Genomic DNA, 12,000 nt, shown 5'->3' with positions numbered 1-12,000 from the left:
ACAGATGGGGGCTGATGGGACTACAGCCCCCTCCGAAATTTTGCGAAAATCAACTTTTTGAGAAGTGGTCTCTTCCACGAGACCGTCCAGCTTAGGTGCCCTGTCTTTGAAGACAAGAATTTCGGAGCGCCACTTTTGTCATCCTGTACGACATTCTAGCAGTAAGGATGTCAACCTGCCCTTTTTGGAAACTCATTTGTACAAAGCAACAATGACAGCGGAATTTCCGCTTGTTTCTCAACCGTCGGCTGTCTCTACCCAGCGAGTCAAGAAATCGGATGAACCTGTTCCTCCCTTCCTCTGGACCATAAACCGTGAAGACCAGCGTGGATTATAAAAACCATGCAAGCGATGGAGAATGCACCAGTATCTCTCATACTGTTCCATTATCACCTTCCACGCAATACAATGGAGATCAAGGTAAGGGCGTTTGCAAGTTCTCTACAAAGCGAAGACCTCGGTTCGAGTCCCGTTCAAGGCGATTAAACTGAAGAGGCTACACAGAGGTGTCCTCTTCCCACACCCCGTGCCGCAGTGGTTGCGTCGTCGCCTTGTAATCAAGGGGTCCCGGGTTCGATAACCGGTGGAGGCACATAATGGTTCAGATCCCGTGCTCCTAACTAGGAAACCCTTTTTTAGCAAACTTTTTCATGTTTTCTTTTTTATTATTGTGGGTCTAATGGAAAGTTGAAACTGAAAATTTGAAAAAAAATTTTGAAAGTAGTAATTTTATACTGGCAACTTTAGTTGTCGAGGAGCACATACGGAGTCAAAATCAGTAATGTACGCTATTTTTTTGATAACATCTAGGAAAATCTTAGTAATATTATTGTTGTTGTTTTGGTAGGGTTACGTAGTGGTTATAAATTAGCAAAGCATGGGTGCAGAGGGGGTTAGTATATTTTACTCACATCACATAACACATATAATATTCTATAATGTTACTGACTTACAAGAATGACAATGCCAGTCCATATTCAGAAGAGGAGCCACAACCGAGTACGTCAGCTATTGTCAGTATTCCACGTAAACGGGGTAGACTACAATCACAACCTTTGTCATGGAAAAGGAGCATCACACCAATAACATCAATAATACGTGGAATACTGACACTAGCTGACGTACTCGGTTGTGGCTCCTCTTCTGAATATGGACTGGCATTGTCATTCTTGTAAGTCAGTAACACCTCAGACTTTAGAATGCGAGCTGGAAGGTGATTCAAGTCTCCCGTTGCTTCTGTATCAGACTTATCGGAATCCTCGTCGCTGTCAGCTACCGGATTTCTTTGGGCGGATAAACAGCAATAATACCAGGGAATTAATTATGTTCTTCTTTGGCTAGCTCCTCCAGAATTTGGTCAAAATTTACTCCCCTTTCACTACAGCCCATTGATGACATGTAAAAAGAACAATTGGTAGTGCTTATTATTGTTGTTGGAATTCATATAAAATAAAACATTTTGTATCGTAAAGGGATTCTGATTTTATGTCACTATTGCCCGCCAGCCTTTCATAAAACACAAATATTTACAGGAATTCACAAATACTACAGGTATGATGCATACAATCTAATGTGCAGAGACACACAAAACATACATGCAAACACCCACACCAACAGATATGCTCCCAAACACACATACAGACAGGTAGACCCTTCCATATACACGGACAGACACGATCTCAGTCACACAGGCACACGCAGAAAGGCATATATGCAAAAATCCCACCTATAGACATGCTCTCTCCCTCACACACACACACACACACGCACGCGCGCACACACACAAACATGTACATGCAAGCACTCACACTCAGACATGGTTGCACACACACACATCAATGTAAGAATAACATGAATGATCCTTCATTCCTAATTGAAGATTGATACACAAATAACACTCTGGATTTGATATTCTAAGTGCTCCTCGGCAACTTTAGTTGCCAGTGTTCTAAAAACCTTTTTGTACTTCAGAATATTCAACATAAATGTCCGATTATCATTTAGATCACACGAATGGACCTTCTTTAAGAATACAATACTTATAAAACTTAGTAGAACTATTAAAGTATGTGAAAATAACTTACATGTTTCAAGCTCTGTAGCTGCTGGCAAATATCGCTTGTGTATTACAACTGAATAATTGTTTACTCAGAACACAATGTAAACTAAATCAACAATCACGCTCACTGGTCTGCTTCTACGAGGTCCATTATTACCATCAAGCCCAACTTCAGTGCTGCCAACAGTTTTCACACACTACCAGGGAATAGATTATAACCTGGCAACCAGTGATGTGCGTCTACACGTAAATAACGATAGTCTACATTCTACACGTAGACTATTTTATACACGTAGAGTACGTAATCTATGTAAACAACATGGCGAAAGGTGATAACTTAGCAAAGGGCGCTGTGGAATTAAAATAAAATTATACAGCGTATCAGTTGCTGATGTGTGAGGAGAACATTTCATACTCTTTCTTCCAAATTCGAACAATTTCTCACCTAGGAAGAAAACCTAACAGGAAATATTGTAGTGTTTTATGGGAAAAAGACTAATTTTGTTTCACGACTGCCATCTGTTGTTTCTTTTGCATACTATATGTTTTTCCATAGTTGATAATAGAAGAGAAGAGAACTTTTATTGTAAATATGATCTTTTCAGTTCGTTATGAACCAATACAGTTGAAACTGTCACTTTCCTTTCAGCAAAGCCTTGAAAATTAATTTTAATGCACTTGAGATTGTCTACGTAGTCTATGTAAACTACAACCCAATGTAAGCTACGCGTAGATTACGTGTAGACAACGCATGTACACGTAAACTTATAGTGTACGGCACATCACTGCTTGCAACTTTAGTTGTCGGGGAGCACTAATGGGTTTAAACTGTAGATAGTCCCGATTGGGCTTACTGTGCATATAGTGGACTTAAAACTCAAACTTAATCAATCAATCTTTCTGAAGATTCACAGTTCTAAACTCGTTTTGTACCAAGATTTGATCGATTGATTAATTTATTTTATTTTACATCGCTTTCTGTCAGTTTTGAGAAGGTAGCATCTTTTCATTATTATTATTATTATTTTAAAATCGTCGGTATTCTATCAATACCAGCCGGTATGTTGATCCAGAGGATGGTACAGTGTGTTGGTTTTTCAGTACAATAATCAGTAATTTAGCTGATCTGATATTTCTGTAAATAGTCTGTAAAGTTCTGCCTTTTATTATTACTTTACTGCGTCTGGCTACCATGCGAGAGACCCGGGTTCGATACCCGACGGGGGAGAACCGCTCTTTTTCCACCTGTTCAAGCGGCGCCGGGGGCCCACCCAGCTTGTAGCCCAGTACTTGGAGGAAACTCTGAGGGGTTAAGGCGGCCAGGGGTGTGATGCTGGTCACATCACCTTCACCTTCGGCCGTGATCAAAAAAGTGTGGAATCATAACTCAACACCCTGGGTATGCCTTCATAGCGTGGTGCAAAGCACAGAGGAGCACTTTACTTTACTTTTTATATAAAAGTTTTAAATTCACATTCCTTGGTTTCGTAAAGTTGAAGTTGAAATGTGCAGTTTATTCTTCACAAGTAAAACCCATTGCAGTTACACAATGTTGTGTTTTTTTACTTCTGTCATTTAGTGTCACTTTTCTGACACTGGCTAATCGCGAAGATGACTGATGGATGATCTGATGAAACTGATGAAGCTACAGGGTGCGAAATCCTGCGGGGAACGGGGGGATTTCCCCCACAAACAATCTTGGCATCAAAAATCCCCCCACCAAAAAACAAGAATGCAAAAACAATAATAACTATGAAATCTAATTTATTTATATTAACATAAAGCAATAACTAAATGAAAACGTCTAAATAATAAAACCACTTCAACTATTTCATAATTTATTAACGTCTTTACCCAGAGAGTAAAGGAATTATTTTGCTACTTTATGATATCTGATATAGCTATATAAAAGTAACACATTAATTTATTTCTGTGTAATTAATAACAATATATGTTTAATTTAGTAATTTATTTTTATTATAAATACGTATATCGTGTAATTTATGAATATGTTTGTGGGGGGGGATTGTAGATTAAGATCTTTCTCCCCCACCAGTCTTCAATTATTTCGCACCCTGTGAAGGTACACTCACAGCGCACATCCATTGCCAGGCTGGGATTCGAACCTGGGACCTCTGGCGTCGTAGCGCGCTGTGATAATCACTTCTCCACGGAAGTAGGCAGTTTAAAGTTAAATCCGAACCACTTAGCGCCCACTGAGACGCGGCAACAGAACTTCCGTTGTCTGCTTCCATTGAAATCAAATGGTGTAAAGCTCACTATAGGGAAACGTGCGGAACCGAAGCGCGGAATTTCCATGCCAGAAGTCTGCAGGTTATCTTAAAGGTTGCTCAGTGGGCGTCAAGCTTAACCCGCAACCTCTTGACTACAAGGTGGCAGTGTAATGCATATTGAAAATAATGCCTTAATTTAGAAACGAAAATGCAGGAAATATTCCTCTTCACGATTGTTTCATCTGGAGGCTTGCTGGATTCATCCTATCCTAACAACATAAGTTTGCCAAGATAATTTATATTCTAGTGTAACTTTCCTGAATGTAAAATCCTTGCTCGTTTCATTTCAGGATTTTCTACGATTTCTGCTCTTCCTGCTGTTATCCTGTTCGTCCTTAGTGTCCTGCGAAGAGGACAAGACAAGCAAGGAAGAAGACAACATCGTTAAGGATGAGGACACAAAAGAAAAGGACGAGAAAGGCGACAAACTCCAAGCTTCCGGAACCCACGGCTTCATCAACGCATACCCTGGGTATGGGGTAGGCCTGGCTCACCATCACGGGGCAGCCTTCTACGCGTACGGCCATCCCCATCATCTCTACGGGTACAAACACCTGAACCACTACGGGTACAAGTTCGCCCAAACTCACCCGTACGGCGGGTACGGGCATGCTCACGGATACGGCTTGCCGTTTGCCTTTGGCCACATGTACCCGAATGCCTACGGGTACCCGTACGGGTATGGGCATGGGTATGGGCACGGGTATGGGCACGGGTACCCGCTTGGGTACCACGGGTACTACAACCCGTTGCTGTACCAGGCACCATACGCGTATCCTCATGGATATGGTCTTAAGAACCCAGGACCAGTTATGTTTCCAGGTGTTAACTATGGTAAGTCATTTCCTGATTTTAACAAATTTCTATGCTTATGGCAACACTGTTGATACCTAGGTTTACTAGAATAGTGCTCGAACCACAGACACACATTATCAGAGCTTCAAAGTCTATGATTTACATTATTAAACTTATTATCTCTTATTTTTCGCTACTCTTCTGGCTCTTGAGGTTTATCGCTATGACGAGAATGAACTATGATGAATGAAGCTAATGAAGGCATATTGACATCTATGCCCAAGGTGGGACTCGAATCCGTAACCTTTTGTATGAAGATTGTGAGACCACTCAACGTACCTATTATAATATCTTCATTCTTAGTGATGGCATAAAAACGTGAAATGAGAAAATACAATAATGCAAGGAAAATTACAGGAATATAGGCAATGTGCAGAAAGCAACGATGCGCATCGCAGCCATATTTGTATCACCCTCAAGAACGCGCAATTAAGTTGCACAGTTTCCACTAGGAAATAGGAATCCCTCTTTGTCTGACACTAGATGTCTATGGCCCAGATGAATATCACAGAATAGAATAGAAAATCGCTATTTGTGAATGCTACTGATAGTTCACGAATCTCTCAATAGATGTCACGGTAGATCGATCGCTCTTCAAATTTCTTCTGAATATATCGACAGTTAACAAGTTAACATCATCTTGAAACAGGGTAGCTTAAGTTAAAGAAGATAAAGTTTGACTAGCTAAATAAATCTCTAAATCTCCTTCAGAACTCATCTGTTCTAGGAAATTCTATAAGTTCGATAGAGCTAATTATCTGGTCTAACCATCTTCAAGCAAGGAAGTTTAAGAATGTACTCAATAGATGTCGCGGTATACAATTAGCACCACTTGTTAATATGCAGCTAAAACGTTTGTATCTTTAGGTATAACAAAGAAAATAAAAATGGCATCTCCTTGCTTTTAGAAGAAGCGGGAAAGAAAAATCTTAAAGTAATGAACTTCTAAAGAAGAAACAACAAAAGATAAAACCTTTCTGGAGTATAACCATTTAAATATATTGTGAAAATAATATAACTAACGTTTAAAAGCGCTAAATAATATTACTTGGAATTTTGCATTATATGTGATTCCTTATTAAGATATTTTTACATGATAATATAATATCTTTTATCTCGTGTGATTAGATAGAAATGTATAAGAACATAGAACAGAGTATAATATTGTTTTTCTTGTGGCCCAATAAGAACTGGCTCTTCTCAAATATGCTGAACATATGCGTATATTTGCATAAAAACATAAATTTGCGTTCAATTTTATATGTAATTACACTACGTCAAACTCCGAGAACAATTTGAACCGAATTTTTCCAACAAAATCTGCAAAATTTTTCACAGTTGCCAGATAAATGCAAAGTTTGTTTAGTTCTTATGTGTTACATGCATGTAGTTTTTACTTTAATGTAGTTTATTTACATTTTACAGGCTATGGCAAACAAGCTATTCCCTACGCTCCAATTCCCAAACACACCGTAGCTTACACTCCAAAGTTACCAGTGGCGCCAGTTGGATACAGTGGTTAAAAAAGGTACTAAGCTGATCATCAGAATACACCATTACTAGTCCACCGACAGAGTACATTCAAGAAGTATGTGTGAAATGTAAAAACAATATTTTTATACTGAAATAATATTATTTTAGCACAAAATGTTCGATATTTTATTTTTGAATGGTAGCATGAAAATCAGCAGTATTTTGTTACTACAACAGATATTGGTTAACACAATTCACTTCTCTATACAGCCATGTCTGTATTAATACAGGAGTTCCCATACCTTTTGAATTTTAAAACCCATGTACGTAACATTAAAATATGCCCAAATTATTTTTGCTGGGATTTTAAGAAATAAAATAGAATCTCGTATTGTTTTAAAATTTAAAATATGTAATCAGAATAAAATTACAGATCTGTATGTTATGATCAACACTTTCTACATACCAAATGCACAAATATTGATATTTTGGTGTTTTATGTAGAGATATCAGTTTTTTGTTTCCCTGGCAAACAGTTTGAAGGCCTTCATTTTAAAGGGGAACGTGGGACGATTCCCCCACCAGAGACATCTTACGCTAATAGCGTGATTATTAACTTTAAGTTACTTTAAGTCAACTTGCTGCTTAGATACTAATGTGCACGTGATTTGCAGTAAAAACTGGATCCAAATCACAGTGCCATGGGATTAAAACGGGGATCGAACCTAAGCCTCCTTGACTACTATGCGACGAGATCGGTGTGGTGCTCAATTAATATAAGATTAATTCCATCCTCCCCCACCCTTTCTCAACTTTTGACGCGTTATTCTTCATTCATTGTAAAGTCGAAATTAATGCAAATAAAATCACGTGATGTGTGTGAAATAGTTCATTTCCTATGTGTTAGTGCTTGTGTTAACTTGGCTGTATATATGTCAAGATGCATAGCTCATAATTTAAAGTCTCACAAGTTCAACAGAAGGAGGTAGGAAATCTATTTCTGTTAACCAACACTTTCTTACATAGAAGGCCTGCGCAGAGGCTTTGTGTTTATAAGCAACGTCATCAATGGTAGGTTACTTTTCACAACACATGAATATTACAGGCAAAAATGTGCGTTTAAACTAACACAATTTTTCTCCTATTTACCACACATTTGTGACTGTAATGCGGATAGCATGTTGTGATCCATGACCTACCACTGATGACGTTGCATTGATGCAGAATCTCTGTGCAGACCTTGTGCAGTGGGATCCATGAGTATTACCGTGCAAATTGTCCATGACTATTTTAATTGAAATTTTTCTTACATCCTATGTGTTTTTAAGAGATGCATTGTTATGTATGATGGTGCAGAAGTTATCAACATCTTGTTTTGAGTTTTCTTTTAATTCTTGAAGCTCTTATTAGGTCAAATAAAGTGCACGAACATGGTGATGGACTATTTGCACGATAATTCTCATGGATCCCACTGTACAAAGAAGGTGCAGCTTTCATTTTGTAAGTTTCGATAGCATTTCGAGAATTCGATCCCCTTCTAAGATCCATGGTGAGAGGAAAGGAGGAAATGAGATAAAAGTAATGAAAGAAGATAGGGACAAGAAGGGAAAAGGAAGAAGAAAAGCGAAAGGTGGAAGAGAAATAGAAAAATGAAGAAGACGAAGAGAGACAGAAAGAGGAAAAGTCAAGCAAATAAAGGGACACAGAGGAAGAGTGTGTGAGAGAAAGAGACTGAGAGAGCTGAAGAAGAAATAGATAGAAAGAGGCTTAGAAATGAAGATAGAAAACCAAAAAGAAGAAACTTGATTGAGTGATTGAATTATTTTACGTCGCTTTCCTGCAATTTTCGGCTAATAGCGACGATGAGGATGTGTGACGATTTTCATTGCTGTCATTTAGCGTCGCTTTTCAACCACTTTTGATGAGGATGAGTGATGATATGATGAAATAGATAAAGGGACAATAACAAAGAGCACCCATGCCCAGTCCAGGATTCAAACCCGGGACCCCTGGCGTCGTAACGCGCTGTGATAACCACTCCGCCACAGAAACAAGATAAGAGGGTAGTTACCACGAAAATATATAAGGTACAATAGGTTCGGCAGGCACCCATGTACTCCATGTTCTTCAGCCAAGACGATCACAGCGCCACGCACTGTGAAGCATTTTGCGTGCAATTTTTTTGCGTAAGAATTTACGCAACTTGTTGCCAACAGAGCACGACGAATTGTAACATCCACAGAACTTTCCCCCATTGCTGTGAAAGTCGTTGTGTAATGTTAACCGCCTCGCGAGTCAAGTCGTCGGTTCGGTTAACAAAGACGGACTCGTGAACGAATATAGTTCTGCATTTCATCTCTGCATTATCCCGAGTTTGTATTCTTCCGCAATTAGTTCTGTGTTTCTAATTGCAACCGCTAGAGATGAAACGATTACAAGATTTCTTCTGTGATACTCGGTTTCCATGCAAATTATTACAAGACTTCCTTTCATAATTCTCTTTTGTACATCGTGTTACGCTCTCCGCCCATTGAGCTAACTATTCTTCGTCTGTTGTAAGAACGAATTCAACGTAAACAATGTTGTGTGCAGTGGCGTATTCAGGATTTTCGAAACGGGGGTTACGTATACCTTTTTCGGTACTCAACCTTCATTTTACCATCATTTCCTACTTTGTACGTTATTTTCTAGGAATGCTTGGCAAAAGACGGGTTATGATCCCCACCAACTTACCCCCTTTCGAGCACGCCACTGGTCGTGAGACCTTACATTATAAGCAGTACAGATACGAGCAATATATTCATGGTCAAAATAACACTAGAACTAGGCAGTCACGTGGTTTTGTTTATATTGACTTTGTTTTTACAGTGGATGGAGAATAGAACCATGTGGCGTAGAAGTGTGTCTAAAAAATTAACAATGAGAAGAAAATTAAGGGATAAATGGAAAATACGAGGCACATTCAATAATGGGACGAAAATAAATGCGGATATGAAGTACAGATGGCGCTGAGGTCTGGAATCAAGAAATGCGTTCAGTGTGATAATTCACCTATGAGTAGTGCATTACGTGTATCATCCAAGAACTGTTTATGATTATTTACAGTAATATTACACTTATGCTTGTATTATCGCGTCTACTATAATAACAAGAAAGAGCTTCTTGCTCTGTAAACCTGAGATACACATTACCAAATTCGGAATAATTTCAGTTGAGCAACATCCTCGAACCGAAGAGAAATATTAGGGGAGGAAACAGGAAAGGAAAAGAAGATGAAACTAAATCTGAGACATGAAGGAGGGAGATGAAGAAAAATAGGGAAAATGTAATTAGAAAGATAGAGATAGACAAATATAGGAAGAATGAGGGACAGAGTGTATTAAAACGACTACCGAAGCAGATTAATTGGTTCGGCTTATTTTACTTCGCCTATTTTCCATTTTTGAAAAATCGCGAAGGTGTGGATGATATGATGGAATTGATGAAGGAACACTCATGCCCCGATCGGAATTCAAATCCAGCACCTCTGGCGGCGTAGTGTATTGTACTAACTACTCTGGTTAGGAAAAAGAATATGCCCAGATTCTCAGTTCACAAGAATGCAGTTTTTTCGAAAACACCACAATTTTGGAACAATTCTGTTCACACTGAAACAAGTCCGTTAAGAGGATGACCGTAATGTTAAACTTTAATAAACTTGATGGTCAAACAAGTTATGATCAATTTAACCCGTCAAATTTTCAATCAAGGTAGAAAATAACGACTGGAAGGAATAAATCATAACGAATTATTTCTCTCTCACCAACCTTCGTGGCGAAGTGGTTAGCGTAGCATGCTATGGCGTCAGGGGTTCCGGGATCAATCTCTGCCTGGGCATGGGTGTCACTTGTGAATGTCCTTTCATCAATTTTATCATATCATCACTCATCATCGCGACTAGCCACAAGTGCGAGCTCCTGTATTCAGGCCAGCACCCCTTCTGATGCACACCCAGTTTCGTTTTCTCAATAGCAGTGGCGGCGATTGGGTTCCAAATCCGGGGGGGGGGCAAAGTGCCAAAACTGGAGAGGGCAAAGATAGCTTACTTTCCCTCGTAAGGTTTAGCATAGTGCGGGGGCAAATGTGGCAAAAAGTTGGGCCAAGTGCCCCCCTTTGCCACTCTAATCGCCGCCACTGCTCAATAGTATTAATAAAAGTAATAAATGAATGCCTAGAAAATCAGCTGCACTTCAAAATTCAGTTCGATAGGCATGCCAGAAGTAAAGTCTCTATCAACCTCTGTGTAATAGTATAAATATAGTTTTTTTAAAAAAAATTACTGTTCCAAAACAATCGCATGTTTAAGCAGCAACGTGAATTTCCTTACTGTATTTGGAACTATAAAATTTTGAACAGGACTCGTTCTCCGAGTAGCCATCAACAAGCCCAAGCACTTGGCGACCACCCCCACCAATATAGCAGGCTAACGTTTATATTAGCTCGTGCGTATTGGTCGACGTAATTATGTGACTGGTGAAGTGATGAAGTTTCGTTGCCCAATCTTCTTTTGCAGTTGTTGATTTAGCTTGGCATTCTTCAACCAGTTTGTTTGTTGTAACTTCGCCTGAAATCCAACTGGTTTGGTGGTCCTCATGTAGGGCATGCAGACTTCCGTGGCGAAGTGGTTAGCATAGCGCGCTATAACGCCAGGGTCCCCGGGTTCGATAGCCGACCTTGGTATTGGTGTTCTTTGTGGGTGTCCTTCCATCAGTTTCAACATATCGTCACTGATCCTCGTCGTCGCGATTAGTCAAAAGTGGAAGAAAGTGCATTTGGTGGAGCAGAGCCCCCCCCCCCCTCGCCCATCCAGAGATCTCATTCTTGTCTCGATTTTTAAAACACCTCTCTGTCTCGGTACAGACCCTAGAGCAACTTCCTTTGACTATTTTACCATGGACTTAGCCCACCCTGGCTCATTCAGTGGCTACGCCCTTGGAAAAGACCTGAATATTTCAAGTCTTGGGACCACGGGTGAAGAAAACCCCATTGTCCAAGGTCTAGCACAGGAATTTCCACGCGAAACTGCAGAAAAATCCTTCCAGATGGTTCCCACAGAGCAATAAAGATGGCGCGACAACAACAATCAAGGAAAATATATTCAAAGCAGCAAATCTTGAGAGTCTGCAAAAGCTAACAAACCATGAATAATGAAGTGAAATAAATAACTTAACTGGGACACAACATTGCACTAGATTTCTTGCTGTTTAAGATGGAGAGACGTGATACGGGGTTGTTTCTTATGGGGAAGTGAAATTGATCAATGCCTCAAGGATATTTGTG

The 12,000-nt window shown here is 39.6% G+C and overlaps 1 protein-coding gene across 1 annotated transcript; it reads left to right on the top strand.

Annotated features, from left to right (window-relative positions):
- The first annotated feature begins 375 nt into the window (after window positions 1–375).
- LOC145996826 (uncharacterized) lies at window positions 376–6,850 on the top strand. Its single transcript, XM_083133358.1, has 3 exons — window positions 376–420; window positions 4,644–5,187; window positions 6,634–6,850. Exons 1-3 carry the CDS (start codon window positions 409–411, stop codon window positions 6,729–6,731), a joined length of 654 nt encoding a protein of 217 aa, XP_082989484.1. The 5' UTR covers window positions 376–408; the 3' UTR covers window positions 6,732–6,850.
- Window positions 6,851–12,000: the final 5,150 nt, after the last annotated feature.

The sequence above is a fragment of the Lepisma saccharinum genome, chromosome 13 (genome assembly GCF_977018435.1).
Source record: "Lepisma saccharinum chromosome 13, izLepSacc3.1, whole genome shotgun sequence".
Classification (NCBI taxonomy): domain Eukaryota; kingdom Metazoa; phylum Arthropoda; class Insecta; order Zygentoma; family Lepismatidae; genus Lepisma; species Lepisma saccharinum.
Note: the sequence above shows the minus strand (reverse complement) of the source record. Positions and strands in the feature narration are given on the sequence as shown.